The following is a 20,292-nucleotide window of genomic DNA, read 5'->3' on the forward strand; positions in this document are numbered from 1 at the left end:
CTTTACAGTCGCGCAAATTTATTATAATATAAGTCGAAATTATCAAAGCATATGCTGCTTAGCAGAAATTGATATTTTAGTTAATAGTTAAATGGAAAGATATTTTTAAATATATTTTCGTGAACGGAAATGCCAGATTCCTTGCTCGGATTTCGTGTAGTTCCAGACTCTATATTGACCTGCGTCCCATAAGCCTCTGCGTTTTTTGTGTGCATAACTTCCTCTTCCTGTTGCTGCTGTGCTCACCATAGACATATAAATGTAGACGCCCTCTGGAGCGTATGTGCTCAAGGGAGGGCAAAACTTTCCTGAGATTCCTTGCGAAGCCCAGCGGAAGCATGAGCGTGCGTCACAGAGCGCATCGTCGGGTCTGTAAGTCCCGGAAGAGATGCGCTGCGATTGGCCTCATGTGTGTACATGTGGTTATGGTAATGTCAGGTTATATCGCTGAGACATTTGGATTGTAAGGCCAAATATCCTGTCTCGTACGGAAGGCAATGGAGTCTCTTGCGAGGAGCGCGGGGCTGCAAGCACCCTAAACCTCTTCGGATTCTTCTTGGTTCACTAGATAGATGCATGTCATGATGACGAATGCGTACCGAGTATGTATCACCATGACAATGCCAGGCGTGCATATCCATATACGAGGTTTCTACACTAGTCTGATGTCAGCGCTGGATATCGCTGCTGTCTCCATACATGGAGCTATAGGTTGTCTCCATATATGGAGCTATAGGTGAAAGCCTTCGCAACAACGGTGACAGTGTACATGTCTAACTCCCTACCAGCGATATACCATTTTCTCCCAACTGCCTTGCTGGCAAATCCATGCAGTACAGGAATACGTGTTGGCCAGGGATAGTAGTACTGGTGGAACCTTATCATCCTCTACCAGACCCTGTGGAAACTCTTACCATATATCAGTGCCCTGCAGCATAGAGAAATTCTGCCATGAAGTGCAATGTCTTGTTGATCAGCACACACGGTATACAGTAGGTAAAGCTACAGTATCTGCTGTAGCCTACATCACAGGGCTCACCTTCTTTTTTTAGTTTTCTTTATATATAATATATGTATGCAAGTATGTTAAATGAGAAAGCAATTACGACAAAAGGCATAATATAAAGATTATTGAGCTAGGGGCATGTGTTTTGATGGGAGCAAGGCATGTCACATGTATATGCTAAACTGAACCTCAGGGCATAGAAACAGTATAATCCATGTGTTATCCAAATGAAATGCCATCTCTTCACTATTTAACTAGCGGCAACAGACAACAGCAAAAAAATTAATAAAATAAAAACAAATCTCATTCTCAGTTCTATTTCTTCAGGTATAATAATTAAAGCCATTTTGCAATCTAAGCCAGAGACCATGATTTCAAAAATGTAATTACATTTTTTAATCTGTAGGTCCTGCACCGGATCTCCAGCGGATGTGTTAGCTTTGTTTTCGCATAGACTGTTTTCCTACTCAGTACACATTAACTCTGATGTCATGTGATCAATATGTAACAGTCATTTGCAGGCCCTGGGTAGGCAACCCAGTCTGGTGGAGACCTGTGCCCAAGAGGAGTCACACTTTTCTAGTTTACACTGTATACTCACACAGTGGAAACATGGATCGACAATAACAGATCTATAAAGCTCACAGATGTGACATGTTGTGATATGATATATGATAAAGTACTAGTTTGCACTGAAATTTGTCTTGTGACCCAGCGGCCTTGTGTGCAACACGTATACACACATTTGTGAGCTTATAGATCAGATATTCTTTGACTGCAATGTTGTCGTATGACGAAGAATGAATTAGGCATTGGCCTGCTGTGTCACTGTCACATCAATTCAATTTCTGTTGGACAAGAGTGCATTCAGGATTTGCCTTTATGTTTACAACTTGTAAATAAAGATGACAACATACAAGATATTTCCACCTGAATAAAGATTTATTAATTTTCCAACTTGTATATGGATGAAGTCAAATAGCATGAGATTGATTTTGGTAGAAAGTTAGGCATGGAAGGTTTTTGGCACTCTAAACTGAATTAAAAGCCAAGAAAGGAGAAAGAGGATTTTCATGAAATGTGGTGGAGAAGTAGGATGGAATGTGGTGGGTATTAAACAAGGTTTAATGTAACTTTTTAAATTAGTCAAAACTTATTTATGATGTATTTTTCACTGGTATAGTTTTCCCAAAACCATACCACAATGTGCTTTCTGAAAATAAAAATCAACTCATGTTGATTAGGTGATCTAATGGTGATGTGAAACAAACGGTGCAAACACAAACATTAAACGTAATTAACAATAAAGAGACACTATGTGACATGCTGAATGCTGATGGGGGGTGGACCTACTGTAGCAGTAACCACAAGGGTGCGAAGTGGTTGGAAGAAGTTCAGGGAACTCATGCCATTTTTAACAGCCAAGGCCCCGTCCCTGAAGACGAAAGGGCAAGTGTACTCTGCATGCGTCAGAAGCTGCATTACATATGAAAGTGAGACACGGGCCCTGAAGGTGGAGCATGAAGAGAAGCTTAACAGAGCAGAGATGAGGATGATCAGATGGATGTGTTGTGTGTCACTGAGGGACAGAAAGACCAGTGCAGAGCTGAGACAGAGGATGGGAGTGGAGGCCATAGTGGATGTGGTGAGGAGAGGCAGACTGCGATGGTACGGACACGTAGTAAGGAAGGAAGAGAACGATTGGGTGAAGAAAGTAATGTCGGTTGACTTAGCCTCTCTAAGTCAATCGACATTACTTTCTTCACCCACAAGACCCAGTGGCTGGTCTAAGAAGACCTGGCAGACGACATGGCTGACATGAAAGCGCTCGGCATGGACCGTTCCCGGTGGAGGAAAGCCATATCGTCAAGTTCAAGCCAGGCACCCAGCAGTCTGTCAGCAGTCTGTCAGTCCGAGGTGGATGCACCATAGGACTTTGTGATGGGGTCAGAGGGGTACTAGGTCAGTAAAACCCCTGGGGGCTCTCTCTGTAATATCCCGGGATGCTAGTTGGCTGAGGAGTGACCTCCCAGCATGCCGCTCGGTGCTTCTAGAATTGTTATTGTTCTATTATAGTGTTATTGTTTGCCTATGGGAATGTGCTGCAGGGAGGATTTAAATGTTTATTGTGATTGATGTCATTATTGCGTTCACTTAAAGGACAACTTCACCACTTTCCAACAAACATTTTGTTGGAAATGATGCCACTAGAAGACGGGCTTCTGAACTGCCCACAGCCCTCCTATGAGACACAGAACGAGTAGATTTTTTTTGTCTCTACCAGGACGAAGGCATGGGGAGAGAGCATGTTTTGCACTCCGTGCGTCCATTACAAGATAATCTCTGGCACCAGTGGCCAGATCCATGCCAAACTCCCTGGATGCCAATGATGAACCTATGCCCCAAATATTCCACAACGGCCTGTTATAGCGCCACCATGAGGCCGCTTTTGGCAAAACACACATTTTATCCATACATCACGCAATTCGGTATACACTATCTCCATAATCATGTGATCAACGCAGATCTGCACCATTTCCCATATTCCATCCTGATTGGCTAAGATTGCCTTCCAAAGCTCGCATGATTGGTCCGTTTCTAACAAAATGCCACAAATCACACTCCATCTTGCGCCACCCTTATCCCTAAACTTATTTGCCATTTTTTATTATTTTGAAAATCATTTTAAAATAGTTCAACTAGCCGATCTACACATTGTGTCTTTTAAATAGTAAAAAATGACAAATAAGTTTAGGGATAAGGGTTAAGGGGAATATATAGCCCACAGCGTGCAATTTCCATGAAATTATACACGCACATTTAAACTAGGCAGAGGATGACTTGCCACTTAACCTCTGCCCAAATTTTCCTGAACGGCCTGTTATAGTGCCACCACTCCCTAGAGGCAAAGGAAACACCTTTGCCCTGCATTTTTCACATCTGCCTTTTATAGCGCCACCAGGAGGCCGACTTTTGTAAAAAAGAAAATATTACTCATCTAGATTCTGTCCAAAAATCCCACAAATCGTTACACAGTATCTCTATAGTCATGTGTTCAAGACGGATCTATCCATGCTAATTTGCTATCATTGCCTTCCAAAGTTTGCTGGATTTGCTAGCTGTTTGGAACAAAAACCCTCAAATCATGAACGCAGCATGCAATTTACATAACGTTTTTCACACATTTTACTACTAGGCTGAGGAATAAATCCCACCCTTCCACATTGGCCTTTTATAGCGCCACCAACAGGTGTATTTTTGCAAATCACTTTTTTTGAACAAAATGCCACAAATCCTCCACTTGCCATCAAAGGCATAAGTAGAAATGGCACCCTTTTCACATTGACCTATTATACGTACTGTAGCACCAACAGATGGCCACAATAACCTCACCTGACCTGGTGGAGACCTGTGCTAGAATGGCTTGTAGAGGATTGTGCTAGAATGGCTTGTAGAGGATTGTGAACCTCGCTATAATAATGAATGTTGGAAAGTAAAGGTTCTACAGAGCCACTAATCCTTTGATTTCCTTTGTGATTGTTCACCTATTTGCCAAAGCGTACTATAAAAAATCCTGTATACCTAAGAGTATACAGGAAGTTTCCCTGACAGCGACGTATAAGACCAAACAAGGCGTGGGTCAAATTGGTTGCAAGTTTAATACAATGATGATTATCATCATTATAGCGATTCATTTCTTTTTGAGCTTTCTTGTGAAACTAGGCCATTACTCCCCAAAAGGCAGCGCTTTCAATCTGTTTTAGGTGCTCACTGCTCAGTGTATGAACTATCATGTAGACAAATTGTATCCTCTTGTCACCACTCAGACATGATACAGGGATCCCAATTAGTCAAGTGAGCCAATGAAATCTAATCTGTGAGGTGAGATATTATCTGTTTTTTCTCGACATTCCACCCTCCTCTCCATCTTTCCTCCAGTAAGCCCTTCATTGAGTAATTGGCTTTCTGACAGAATGGTGTCCAATCTAAATGGTAATGCAGCCTCCCTTGCTCACTGAGGGATATGCATGCTTTTGTGGGCGCATCTGTGATAGTACAAGAAAACTTTGGCATTGAAGAAAGAAATGTATGGTCAGAATGAAAAGGTAATGGGCTTTATGAACACCCTAGACAGAATTGCCTCAAAAAGTGATAGCATGGCCGCAAACAAGATGACAGCATGTCTTCAACACAGCATACAGTAATTAACATCAATATCTATTTTGTTCTGTCATCAATGTCAGAACTAGGGAAAGCATTATAGATCTTTATGTAATGGTGATTCAAATTAAAGGCCATAATTTGGTGAGGCTGGTGTCTAAGAAACATAATATTATATTAGACACCATATTACCAGCGGTGAGCTGGCGGTAGGGCTGCTCTGAAGCTGAAGCTGCACGCATGCATGCATGCCCCACATGCACGACAATGCGTATTGTTGTCTATACCTGGCTGGCAGGCTCCTTTGTTGTGCTTTGCATAACATTACCCGATGTTCCCCAGTCACTTCACATGCTCAGTTACATTGCATAAACGGCCATGCAGGTAGCAATCATTACAAATGTGAGTTTACGTTCTCTACCAATAAGTCCATAGACCATATGAAAAAAATGCATATAAATATCAGCTCCTGAACGTGGCTATATCATTGCGCTAGCTGGGTTGCATTTTCTGTTTATTATAGTCACTCATAGGCAATTTAATTGAAATAACGTTTAGTTTAGTTTTTCCGATCATCAACAGTAGGCTATTCATAAACATTATACTGTACATCCAACATTTATGTTGGATGTAAAACACTAATGTTACTACTACCGAATTAGTTACATTTTCGCTAGAAACAGACTGTATCAAATATGAGTATATGAGTATACAATACAGAGACAGCTCCCCAACAACATCGCCGAGACAGTTTGTTTATTTTTGGACCACAATTCTTATATGAGATTTTCTTCCACGAACAGGGGATTAGCGAGTAACATCAGGACTTTGGTGCTCCACTATAAGCTTACAACATGTCACATTGCAGAACGACACTGCACAACAAAGTATAGAAGTGGTTTGTTTTTGTTTGTCCAGATGGTAAGTGACATTCAGGAAGTACTTTTTAAAGACATTTCTGGAGTGCCAAACAACAGTAGTACACTATAAAGCATTAACTGGAAGCGGATTATTGTACATACTGACACAAAGGGAGATTGAGAACATCTCACATTGACTGAATGAATGATGTTAGCATTAGAAACTAGAAACTAGAAACACTCCACATTAGAAACTAGAAAAAGTTGTCCTCGGAGCACAGGTCTCCGCCAGGTCAGGTACAGTAGGTTATTGTGGCCTCCTGGTGGCGCTATAATAGGCCAATGTGAAAAGGGTGCCATTTCTTCTTACGCTTTTGATGGCAATTGGACACTGCATTCATGATTTGAGGCATGTTGTTCTGAAAATGTGTTTTGCACAAACCAACCTGGTGGCGCTATAACAGGCCAATGTGAAAAGGGTGGGATTTATTCCATGGCCTAGTGGGAATGTGTGTGCAAAATGTCACTTAAATCACATGCTGCCTTCATGATTTGAGGCATTTTGTCCAAACGGACCAATCCTACAAACTAATCTGGATGTAATATGGAAAATCAGACAGATCTGTGTCGATCACATGACATGATTTGCGTGATGTATGTATAAAATCTGTAGGAGTAAAGTGTTTTGCAAAAATTGGCCTCATGGTAACAGGCCATCCTGGAAAATCTGGGGCAGAGGTTTGGAACTGGTATCCAAGGAGAGTGTGTGTAGTTTCGTAGCGACTGGGCCAATGGTGCCGGAGATAACGTCAAGCCATCACCTCGCAGAGATAAAATAACTTTGATCAAACTATAATTCGTCTGCAAGCCAAGATGTCAACAACTTCCAAGCAAGCTAGGGTTATACTAGCAACAATACCAAGTGGTAAGATGAAGTTATGTCAATGCATGACCTTTACAGCATTTTGATTTATCTACACAGACTCCTACTACCATAGCGGACTTTGAGATGGATTCTGCATTATGTGCCAAGCGGGTATAGTTAAAAGACCTGCAGCGGTTTCCCCAACAGAACTCAGTCTGCGTAGAATAGATAATGGAGATAGGAGACCACGCTCATGTTTTATTCAGCTCAAGACACGAGCGAACATACATCATACTCCCACTTTGTCATTCTTCATTGATTTACAACTCCAGTTACATTTTCATATGATATATTTGGGTGGTGAAGCAATATTTCCCAGACCAAAAGGTATTGGTTACATTGTTCCAGTGTTCCAAACCGCACATCCCAACTTCCATAATCACTCTACCTTGCCCTCCATTCACATCAAGCTGTCAATACAGTATTGTATGACCATTCTTATCCCTGATAGTTGGCACATACATTATGGGAAAGTCTTTTTTATAATGCAGAGCCAAGGGCCATGGCATTATATTGATTTTCCATTTGAAGCCAAGTCATTATGTCAAGCTCTATTAGTTCAATTTGCCTGTGTCACATTGGTCTATTATGATTCCTGCGTCACTGACACGCAAACTGGATCTTTCTATTGAGTTGAGCGATGCATAAAGCAATCAAATGACGCATCTCCTTTGTCCTCTCTCTGCATTCAAACTTCAGGACCTCTTACATGTCTCTCTCTTTTTGAATGCATGTGTGAGACAAAACGATTCAGCATCTTGTAAATATTTCATACATGCTCATCTGACTGTAAACAGGCTACAGAATACAGATCATGATTTCCCTTTACAGCTCTACAAATATGCAGTAAACGGTAACATCCTAATAACACTGAGGATTCCACTGTCTGAACAACCTGTTCCATTCCTTTCTTGGTGTGTTTTACTCACTACAAAAAGCTGACAAAGCTCTCGGACTGTCTTATGTCCACACTCAATTATGTGCAGTAATGAGGCAGACCACAATGTCCTGCACCATAGACACCACAACGGCAGCCGACTGCATTCTGGCGATAGACGAAGCCACATGTTCCTCTCAATGACCAGCTTATGACCGATAGTTCAACTGGCAACATTCATGTTTTCAAACGGCCAAAATTCAATTGCTTTTTTGGTCCTGCTTTTGACAGTAGCCTAACAAATGAAGCTCAGCAAAAGTCCAACCAGATGTGGATTCAATGTGGTTAAGCTCCACCTCCATCCCTCCATCAACCAGTGTCAAGGCCTCATCTCTAGCAGGGGGTGGCTAGGCTACTACCAATGCATCCAATGCATTATTCAACCAATCCTGGAATGAATTACATGTGAAAGGTTTAACGCCAAAATCGTGTTCAATAATAATAATAAATAATAAATAATAATAAATAATAATAATAAATGTCATTCTCATAAAACTTGTCTCTTCTGATTGAAGTTCAGCTTCATGGCATATGGCATTACTGTGCATGGTGTTACAGTACAGCAGGTTTACCAGCAGTGTAAATGCTAGCACTGAGGTATTAAGGCCTCCAGAGCCCAAAGCCAGAGTCATATTACGGGAAGGGGAAAGACCGAAGGAAACTACAGTATACCATATAAGGACTTTCGGTAACAAAGATCACCAGAGCACATTCATTTTGTACATTTTGCAGGATACTTTCTCACCAAGCGGATGTGGCTTCCATCCACCACTACTACAGCAACAACCTGTGTATTTTATTTGGGTTGGTTTGCAGGGAGACAGACATGTGTCTCAGGTTCAGTACAAAACATGTTGTTCTTGGTAATGCAGTCGGCTGCTATTACACCCGAGTCTGTGTGAGTCTCTACTGATGAATGAGTGGTTTCGACAAAACCATGCAGAGGAGCAGGGCTGCCCGTGTGGTGTTTGGGTGATGTAAAGTCTTTACTTCTAAATCCATAGCCATTATAGGCCACTCGTCATATTGGTAGGGACAGCTTGCCATAACTCCCCTGCAGGAATAATGCCTGATTCATATACATTACCAAGTACCTGGAGACTAAACTTACTAATTAAATAAACATTAAGATAAAGTGTATTAGTAGGAGAACACACATTTTAATGAAGTATCCTACAGTAACAGAATAACATGTCTCTCTCTCTCTCTAGGGGCATGGTGGCACAGTTGGAAGTGCTGTCGCCTCACAGCTAGAAGGTCCTGGGTTCGATTCCCGCTCGGGGCGCTGTGGGTGCTGGCGGCGTGTTTCCTCCTCCGCGTCATCAGTGCCCATACCCGAAGGCGGGGTTGGCGAAAGGGCCTTTCTGTGTGGAGTTTGCATGTTCTCCCCGTGTCCCCTAGGGTAGATACCCTCACAAAAACATGCAGTAATCCTGGTCTCTAAACTGCCTCCCCCTGGCCAGCCGGGGCGCCTGATGGAGGGGAAAGGAACTGGTTGGAATAACGTGTTCCTTCCATGCGCTACGTCCAACCAGGGAAACTCCCCCCTGTCAGGTGTAAAGGAGCAACTTGGACACTCAAGCATGAAGGAAGCATGAGTTAAGTCCGTTGCTCTCCCCAGGTTGGTGGAGGGTGTGTAGAGCCCAGGATCACATTAGATGATTGACACAGGGGTGAAAAATGGGTTACAAAATCGTGGGATAAAAAATATTAAAAAAAAAAGAATAACATGTCTGGCATTTGTATTTTGTAACAAACCAAACTGCTTGAAAATGTCATAGGAGGCACGGCTTGTCCTAACCGATATGCATTGTTGACGCATCGCTTATTAAGGTCAAATCCAAAAAAAGACAAAAAAAGAAAAAACATTTTATGCAATAGGTCTTTGATGAGAGGATTGTTTCTTTTTCATCTTCTGTTCTGTTTATTAATTTTGGAGATTGTATACACTCACAATGTGTCTAAAAATAGCCAAGAAAAATAAATAACGATGATATTCCTCCCTCTCTGTTGACCCGGTTTATTTAAACTTTTTTTTTCTTTTTTAATTCTTTTTCATCATAACACAACCACACATTCAAATCAAAATGGGACCATTTGGATACATTTTCACTACTATGGTTTCTAGTCCAAGGACCTGAAAAGAACAAAATTGTGCAAATATAACCCACTTTTTGAGCAAATATATACTTCCATTCTATGCAAATATAGGCCTATATAATAGTGCTTTTTCAGAGCCAAATGGTTCGCATATCTAAATTAAGTGGTGATGAAATCCACAAAAAAGAAAACCACCACTACCCTTTTGAAGATCCATGTTTTCTCAACACCACTAAATCTGGCAGAATTCACATGCTAGGTAAATTCTGTCCAATTATTCAATTTTGGTTTGAACAAAGCGCATAATCCACAACCCCCTTGTTTTTGTCAGTAAAAAGGCCCCTGAGAGTTGCTCATGTCACGCCTGGAAATACACCATGCTCTACTGAGTCTACTCAACAAACAAAAAACAAAAAAGCAACATGAATATGCTTGTGGCATTCTGCCAAAACCAACGCATAACTAGAAAAAGTGCCCTTCCGGGCACAGGTCTCCACCAGGTTATCCACAGATCCGTGCAGTTAGAGGTAAAAACACTTTTCGGCCAGTTATAGCGCCACCTTGAGGCTGAGTTGAAATTGTTCATGTGGCATTTCGTCCTCGGCCTAGTGGGAATGTGGGTGCACAATTTCACGGAAATCACGCGATGTGTTCATGATTTGCAGCATTTTGTTTGAAACTGAGCACTCCTGTGAACTTTGGAAGCCAATCTTAACCAATCAGGATGGAGTCTGATAAATCTGAAAGACCCGTTTCGTTGAATGGCTCTAGAGAGACTGTGTACCAATTTGCGTGATGTTTGGACAAAATCTGTAGGTGTACTGTGCAAAAACTTGTTTTGCACAAAGCGGCCTCCTGGTGGCGCTATAACAGGCCGTTCTGGAAAGTTTGGGGCAGAGGTTCATGGTTGGCATCCAGGGAGTGTGTGTGCAAAATATGGCATTGAAAAACTTGTTTTGCACAAAGCGGCCTCCTGGTGGCGCTATAACAGGCCGTTCTGGAAAGTTTGGGGCAGAGGTTCATGGTTGGCATCCAGGGAGTGTGTGTGCAAAATATGGCATCGACCGGGTTAACGGTGGCCGTGATTAGCTGTTCACGGACACACGGACACACGGACGGACACGCGGACGGACGGAGTGCAAAACATACTCTCCCCACATGCCTTCGGCCTGGTGGAGACAACTAATGCTCCTGCATAATGAGAAGTCTATCTGTAGGTACTTGTCTTCCCACTGCTTGCCTAGTCTACTCGGTGTAAGCACACTTATGGCACATGCAGAGTTGTAAAAGTTTAATGGGACTCGCCACGCTCCTGTAATCAATGAGTCATGCCTAGAGACTCCCCAAAGAGTGTCTGTGCTTTTCTGAGGCAGCGGTACATCACATCATTAAGCATAGTCGGTGATCCATTTCCATGGCAAATATTTGGACTCAGGCTCTGGGAGAGGATATGTTGCCAGCACTCTTCAGCATGGAGACAAGCTGATAATGGAGGGAGGCGTGGAGGGGAAGTTAGGGATGAGAGGATGCTACAGGCAGGAGGAAGTGACGGGGTCTGGAGAGCCCAGAGCAAGAGGTGAGAAACTGGCGGACAAGACAGCTGTGACTGTGAGGGAATAGCAGCCTATAATTTGTACATTGTCGTGCGGCTGGCTGCGTCACATCACTGATTTTCTTCAGGTTCAATTCTTTCCACCATGTGGTTGTATAATGAAGTATAAAATAGGCCCATGAGTCTTTTTACTGAATGAGGGACTAGGCACGAAACAAGTCTCTTGTGAAGCTCAAAAAGTCTTTGTGGGTGAAATAATTTAAAATGTCTACTCTGAACTGGAATCCAACACTGTGCGAGCAGTCTTTCTTTTGTTTTTAAGTCTAGAAACAAGACTCCACATTGAGAGTTACTCAGACATTCTGGCAAACCTATACTGTATACTAATAATAACAAAGAAAAGGTTAATACTTGAATCTTTCTATTTGACTTCATTTATTTCACAGATTGAAATCGTGGCATTAACTGGTGAAAAAATGTGTAGCTGTCCATTAATTGCTTCATATATAAGGCACTTACAACTTAGCCACGATCCAAATACAAAACAGGTTCCTACAGTATAATAAGTGAATACAAACAAATGAATGAATTAAAACATATATCTCCAAACAGATACAGTATGTGTGCGTATATATGTAGTCAGTGTATAGTGCAGTGCAGGGGTCAGCAACCTTTTTGACATGAAGTGCCAAGTTCTCATTTCCTTGATAGTCAGTGTGCCATACTGTATCGTCAACATTAAGTTTGAAATATTTTATTTTACACCAGGATGTATGATCATTTAGACACTCTTTAGATCCCAGACTCCCTCCCCGGTCAGAGTTAAGAGTTTGAATGAATTTAGAATTATTTTTTACATATTTAATTTTACAATAATAAAAAAACTCACACTTAAGCCAGTGTGCCAGTGAACACCCTCCCCTGTGTTGGCACTCGTGCCTCAGATTGCTTACCCCTGGTGTAGTGTAACGCACAGCATCCAAGGTGATTTGACGAGTCCAAGGGCATCGATTAAGAAGATGGCGCCATCCGTGATCTAAGATCTCTCTCTGATTACTCCCTCATCCCAGCTGATCCTCATACTGCTTACGGAAACAGTCTCCCACAGGGAAGAACTCCCAGCAACGCTCCTGGTACATTTTCCAAACGTAGGATTCCTGGCAAGGTCAAGACATTCACAATATATTTTGGAGTCATTGATGCACCAAACAACCTTTCCTTCTGGAGCATAAATTGTGTAAATTGGCCTCTATTCCGTTTGAGAATGAAGATGCATTATGTGCCACAAAATAAACCAGGATTATCTAAAAGCTTATGGGAGTTTATTTCTAAATTGGGCCTTGCACCCTATGCAACAATAACAAACTGGGGACGTATATGCACATGATGTGGGAGTGTCCAGATGTCAATCGTTTTTGGTCTAGAGTCTCAGAAGTACTATCTGAGGTAATGGGAACTAGAATTCCCCTCTTGCCTAATATTTCCCTGTTGAATGATGATTCAGTGATTGGGTTGACATTGACAATGCCACGTAGAAGACTCCTGCTCTTAGGGCTGACAGCTGCAAAAAAACTGCTCGTCCTAAGATGGAAACCTCCCCATAAACTTGAGATCTCACAATGGATCCTCTCATTAATGGACATGATCTCTCTGGAACTCTCTATAGCTCGATCCAATGGGGCACAAGAAAACACACTTGACGTCTTATCCACAGCACTAGAAAAACTTAAGTCATGCCAACGTCTCTGATTACTGTTATTTTCTCTTTTTTAATTTGATTTTTCCAATGGTAAAATCTGTCTCGCCTTATTTACTATTATTATTATTATTATTATTACTATTATGATTATTTTTGATGTAAACCTTGTATCTGTTTCGCTGTTCAACCTGTGGGGTGGGAGGGTGGGGTGGGGGAAACCCCCTTTTTCTTTCTTTTAACAAAAAATAAAATAAAAAAATTGGGCCTTGCAGGATTTAGAGCCTATTCCTCCACATTTGGGTGCGCTTCCTTCATAGGGATTCAAGAGAAACGATAGATATATGAGCATCAAAGCAATATTTAGATTATTATTATTATTTTTGTATTTAAATAACCGATCTACTAGCTCACAACGTGTTGCGAGTTGCGACACATTGTGAGCTTGCAGATCAGCTATTTTTTTTAACATGCGACACTTCGTACGGCGAAGCATACATCAGGCTTCCCTTTTGTTTTTAGCTGAGGCGACGTAGTCAGACACACATGGCTCCTCGGTGCAAAAATAAACAGTGTACACTACCCGACTTTACGATAATAAGGGACAGTATGTCGAGACACGGTGTTCATGTTGGGCAGCAGCAGTGCCAGTCCGCAATGCTTTAAACTCTTCCCACTCCACTATGTCGGAACTAAAACCTTAGTACCCGTAAAAAGTAGGTGGCCGGTGGCTAGGCTGTGAGAGACTGCATCGCACACGAGCAACCATGCTGCTCCAGCACCCGGAAAACAAACACAAGCACAGCGGCAAATGGGAAGAGTGCAAAGCATCCAAAGCATGCACTTTTACACCGGGGACTACAGTAGTTTGCTATCTGAAACGGAGAAGACGAAACTATTTGTGTCAGGTTTTCTCAGTAGTGTCCTTCTGTCAACCGCCCTTCCTACCATTAGAAAGCAGCATGGAATCCTCCCCCTTTTGAGTAAGGACGCGCTGTGATTGGCCACAATGGCCAGTGCACTTGTGCAAAACGTGCTGTGATTGGCCAGTAGCCACTTTGAGTGGCAATCGGTGGAAAATGCTCTCGCCACAGAATTGACTAGTATTCTGGCCATAATAATCATTCTAGGCGGCCCCGGCTGTTGGTACGCAGAAGCGCTTCCTGGCGCTTGATTGACAGCGCATTTTGAATTTTGACGACGCATTCGCGCTGGCGCACCGCTTATGTGAAGCCCTGATTATAGAAGTAGTTTGCAGAGTCCTGCAATGGGTTGGATACCCTGTGGGTAACCGAGTTTTACGGGTACCCACACCAAGGGATTATAATGCCAACATTCAACACAAGATGTAAAGCTAACCCAGGTAATGTTGGCCTAATGTGTCACTCTGTCTGTGAGAATGTTACTATAGCCATTACCGCAACAACAACTAAAGAGGACACAAGTAATGCACAGCACTATTTGAAATTGCTAGGTTTAGTTTTTCTAGGTTTTATTTTATTTCAGGGATTAGTAATTACAGGCTCTTCCATAATGGATGTTGTCCTGCTAGACTCTCTTTCTTCTAATTGGTATCACCAGTACAGTACATTACGCTCAACTAACAGAAACATAATGAATATCACTACAAAATAATTGGGCAATAGGGTTGGCATCCGGAATCGGATCCAACATTGAGGAACCGGAATCGTTTCCATAACATTTGGAACTGTTTTAGGAATCGTTTTTATCACTCTGTCAGACCTGACATGTGGACTTCATGTCTGCTATACAATTACAATACCGGTGGGCTGTGGAACAGGAGGCCTACCTGATGCTTGTCTCAAAGATTAATTAGTACAAACTGCTTATACATACAGTGAAACGGTTGTTCTCAAAGTTTTACATTTCACAAACTTTCTAAGAGAGTACAAATGGAACTAAACGGACCCGTAAGGTTAGGATATACGGAGGAGACGTTTTACTGGCAAAGAACGCTATAATAACTTCACATTTTGTTAGTGCTAGTATACAGGCCCTTTACAGACACATGGAATTTAAATCACCAAACACCTTTTAATGACCTTAAAAGTGCATTGTCAGTTTTTTGGCGTCAGCTGAAATCCACTGAAATGGGATTAAGCAACAGGTTTAGTACCATTCGAAAGGTTTTGGCTCTGATCCGTTAAAATGAAGGAACCATGAAATAAACACACGCCTGTTTGTGTTGGCTGCTTTTTCATGTATGAATTACAAAAAACGACAGCCATACCTGTCCGGTGTGTTCCGTTTCGTCTTTGTTTATGAGGTACATCACAAAAAACCTGTCAGACAGAACATAATAGAGCACATGAGAGACTACAAATCCATAGTATGTGTTTTGGTGCAGAACAGTGGGGGGATGAAAGACATGTTGAAAATACTTCATTATGTTAAAAAAGGTCACAGTGGAACGAGCATGCATGTATTTTCCAGTAACAGCTGCACAGTCTTTGTAGATGGTTCATAGACTGCTACATTCTAAAGCTACTTTGTGTAAATAAAATCTTAAATGGACTGACAGTCCACAGCAAGGTTCAATGTCCCTGACTTTGCATTTATTTCCTTTCTGCATTTCATAATCTAATTATTAAATTATATTTAAATGAACTTGACTGCTGTTGTTAAAAACAAAGCATTTAAAGGTAAAATAAAACATACTGGGACAACCGAACAACTGCTCTCAAATACAAATTAAGGCAAACACCTGCCACAGACTGATATTCATTATTTACAAGCCATATTTTATCCAACTGAAGAGTAATTATAGTAACAATAGTTAAGCAGCCTTATCAATCATATCTATGAAATGACAGTATACATGACAACCTGCACCGTGGTTAAAACAAGCATAAATATAATATTTTTCATTATGGTTCATTATAAAATAAAGCTAGTGTCATTATATTCAGCCTGTTATGGCAGGCATACTTCAGTTCAGGATTAGCATTATTGTAATGTGTATTGTGTAACACGGTCTGGTTGAGACCCACTGTGCCACTGTGGCGTTATAGTGACAAATGAAAAAGAGCGAGAGGGATGATACTCACAGATAATTGGCCAGGTTATGCTCCTGCAGAGTGTGGGTCTCGAACCCATGGGGCACCGTGTCAAAGTACTCACTGCCTATTCCACAAATGAAACACTTGGTCTGCAAAGAGGAAAGAGGCCACGTTAACCTTAACAGTTGACTTTACTTCATTATTTACACCATGTGTGAATGTTTATTTTATTTTTTATCTAAAGTGATATTTTGACACCTGCACTGGTCTACAGCAGCAATTCTCACAAGCCTGGGTAGCTTGTCTTCATCTCGCATATGAAGTACACGGTTTTCTTTGGTTCATAGTCGTTGCCTGATGCTATGATTACATATAACCTAAAAGTATTCACTCATCAAATTAGTATTTTTTGCCATCAACACATTAGTTCTTGGCATGTGCCCACCAAAGTTTTATACCTCTTTAATTTAATACCAAAATAGGAAGAATTTACACTGTTGGTGATAACATCAACTGAAAATTAGAAAACATTCCTGCTGAGAACATACAGTATGTAAATTTGAGTAATTGTGGATTTCCAAATAAGATGATGAACATCACGTTCCTTGTTGTTGCACAACATCTAGCTGCTACGTATAAAGCAGTAATTACACTCACATTGTGTGATATTACTTTCTAGAAAGGTCTTCATGCATGTGTGACTGTGTGTACATGAGAAAACTAACAGAGAGAGCACTATTGTTCCGTTTTATTTTTTCATTTGTACATTACCTTTTTCCATTAGCTTACCTAGTAAGTAAACTAAGGACTTATCTTCTACTTACTACTGGCCACTGTAAAATAATAATAATGATAATAAAATAAAATCACTCTGAGAGTATACAAATGTAACCAAATGGACCCAGAAGGGTCCATTCTGTGATTCAGTCTGACTTGCAAGTGGATAAATTAATATTGAGTATTTTACTATACAGTACACTCCTACTGTACTTCTCAGTCAATGATCGTATTTGTGAATCCAGCTCCTATAACACACTCCACGACCCACTTAATCTGGCATCGATTCAAAATCTCTTTAATTAGACCATGACCTTAAACTAAAGTACAGTGATCAATTTAAGATCTCTTTTAATTAGACTAAGACCTTAAGCTACTGTACATTCCTGAAGTTACTGATCTCAAGTTAAATTATTGCAAAATCAGTAATGCTTCAATGCCTCTGAGACCCAGCAATGACCAGGGTTCACTACTGTATGTTATGACAAGGAATTATGTGAAGGAATTCACACTTAAGTTATGCGTACCGCAACCAAGCATACATTAAGAACTAGATAGGGAAAGTTTCCTCCCTCACCTCCATGTCTTCTTTCACCTGCTCCTGCTGGTCACGAAGCTCCCCAAAGGCATCAATTATCAAACCTGTGAGGTACACAGTAGGTACTGCATGACTGACTGAGTGTGTGTGTGTGTGTGTGTGTGTGTGTGTGTGTGTGTGTGTGCGCGCGCTCGCGCGTGAGAACGTGCTCATGTTGGATTGACAGCTACTGGTTGGAGTTAGCTACCCGAGGGGATAAACAGAAGTTTATAGAACAGAATAGAACAGAAGTTACTGGACTTTTTTTTCTCACCCAATTCCACATGAAAAATTCATCAACCGTATTCTGAACAGCAAGAGGAACATACAAGATAGTGTGTGTGTGAGTGTGGATGTGTATGAACTATGAAATAGACGTTTACTTGCGTGTGTGTGTGTGTGTGTGTGTGTGTGTGTGTGTGTGTGTGTGTGTGCGTGTGTGTGTGTGTGTGTGTGTGTGTGTGTGTGTGTGTGTGTGTGTGTGTGTTTGTGTGTGTGAGCTGTATGTCTGTGAGTAGATATCTGAGTCTGAGCTCATTATGCTGTACACACACGTGTGCACACACGTGTGCGCGTGAGTGCGTGCGTGCACGTGTGCGTGTGTGTGTGTGAGAGTGTGTGTGTGCGTGTGCGTGCGTGCATGTGTGTGTGCGTTGTGCCTCACCCTGGATGATGGCCAAGAGGATGACAATAACAAAGAAGAAGAAGGTAATGTCAAAGATGATGCGCACCACTTCAAACTCGTCGCCGGCGGGGTCCTCGATCTCGTCACCAATGCCTCCACCTGCTCGCACGCCCACATACATGTGGAACATGTAGCACTGGAACCCAAAACATAGGAGGGGATCAATTTCATTCAATTTTGCATTTAGGTGCATGGCAGTCAAAAACTCAATAATTACTACATTACTGTAAATCTAGATTCTCTGGATCCTCATGGGTAGCCTGGCTAATAAGCCAGACTAATAGCCGGCAGGCTCTTTTTTTTTTGTTGCCAACGGCTGATTCGGTCTGGCTTATTAGCCAGGCTACCTCATGGGAACAGCACGCTCCAGTGTGGATCTCGGACTTCATTTGGTCATGTTTATGACGTATGACTCTACGGGCTGTATTTTGCGTGTCTTAAGTACCAGGTCTTATATTACCTAATTTGAGCTCTTTGGCCACTCAGAATAGCCAAATGGCATTGATCACGCCTTTAGTTTACTAAAGTTAGGTAATAAGACCTGGTACTTAAGACACGCAAAAATACAGCCCCATTACAACTTCCATTATGAAATAAAAAAATGTTAAATATTCAAAAATCACACCTGTGTGAAGTGAGGGGTGCTAAGATATATTAAAGTCTAACTCATGTTGATTAGGTGATGTAATCTTCTTTCGTGTATCGTCGTCATTATGTCGTCACTCAGTGTCACAAAGCCACGCCATTGTCTCTGGTCCCACGTGGAAGAGGCCAGCCTCTGAAGGAGGTCTGTACAGAGGACAGGTGGTAATTATGCGGTCGGCAGTCTGCTCAGGCTTGCCACACTCGCATGCTGCACTGTCTGCCAGGCCCCACTCCTTCATGGATGATTTGAAGCGTCCGACCCCAGTACGGAGGCTGTTTAGCAGGGTCCAGTGTAGGCGTGGTAGGTGTTCTCCTTCGACTCCGTCTCCCGGGTCTTGAATGTAGCAGTGCAGACGTGTGTGCTCAGCCGACTCCCATTCCCGCTTCCAGGTGATTGCCAGCCATGCCCTTAGACAGGTCCTCAGGGATGGAACCAAGCATATCTTGTGCTCTCCTGTTATAGGGGTGACGGGACTCGAGTCTGCATGGGGGCGCTGCCTTGGTTGTTATTTCGTGCAGGATATGCCAGTCGTTTTCTTGGGCTTTCCTTGCAAGTGCGAGGGCCGAAGGCCCGCCGGGGCAATTCCTGCTAGGACTGGCAGGTAGGGCACAGGGGTGGGCTTCAGGCAGCCGGTTACGATCCGAAGGGCATTGTTGATGACAGGGTCAACCTTCCTCACGTATGGGCTTCTACTCCAGACTGGAGCACAGTACTCTGCAGCAGAGAACACCAGGGCTTGTGTTGTGTGGAGATCCGTAGTGTCCTGGCGGAGGCTCCCCAAGTTGTGCCAGCGAGGCGGCGGATAAGCGAGACCCTTGATGATACTTTGGCTCTTACTTCCTGTAGGTGTTGTTTGTAAGACAGTGTCCTGTCCAGCCGAACCCTGAGGTACTTGGGGGCTAGTTGTTACTCTAGGCGCTTGTTGTCAACGGACACAGACAGTTCCCTCTTTGCCTCTCTGTTGCACAGATGGTATGCTGCGGTAACAACACAAACATTAAATTCTCTTTATTGTTAAATGGCATTTAATGTTTGTGTTAGGGACAAGATGACGTAAATGTTCCCTTCATTGTCAATGGCGTTTTTAAAACAAACATTGAACTATTCGCTAAACATTCGCCGACAACCTCAATGAGACAGACGCTGGTGTTCCCAGGTTTGGGTATGCAGCATTGGCCGGGTTACTGCGTGGGTGAAATAGGCTTCCCAACTCTCGCTTATAAAGCTCTCCCTTCTCCTCCTTTCTCTTTCTCGCACTGATCAAAGCTCTGGTATGGTGTCATATACAACAGAGTGATCTCTATATATGTGCAAGTGACATCAGTCATGTGCGTCCAAAACAACTTTATA

At 42.2% G+C, this 20,292-nt stretch overlaps 1 protein-coding gene across 1 annotated transcript in view; it reads right to left on the reverse strand.

Moving 5' to 3' along the window:
- Positions 1-12,602: 12,602 nt before the first annotated feature.
- LOC310865836 (ryanodine receptor 2-like) overlaps positions 12,603-20,292 on the reverse strand; it is a gene marked incomplete at both ends in the record, with an annotated part of 126,701 nt that continues 119,011 nt past the window's right edge. Inside the window, 5 exons of the mRNA XM_083775046.1 lie at positions 12,603-12,698; positions 15,489-15,540; positions 16,306-16,406; positions 17,612-17,676; positions 18,276-18,432. Of these exons, the coding sequence (XP_083631172.1) occupies positions 12,603-12,698; positions 15,489-15,540; positions 16,306-16,406; positions 17,612-17,676; positions 18,276-18,432 (471 nt within the window). The remainder of the gene's footprint in view (positions 12,699-15,488; positions 15,541-16,305; positions 16,407-17,611; positions 17,677-18,275; positions 18,433-20,292) is intronic.

Source organism: Protomyctophum parallelum (assembly GCF_964188405.1).
Source record: "Protomyctophum parallelum genome assembly, chromosome: 10".
NCBI classification, from domain to species: domain Eukaryota; kingdom Metazoa; phylum Chordata; class Actinopteri; order Myctophiformes; family Myctophidae; genus Protomyctophum; species Protomyctophum parallelum.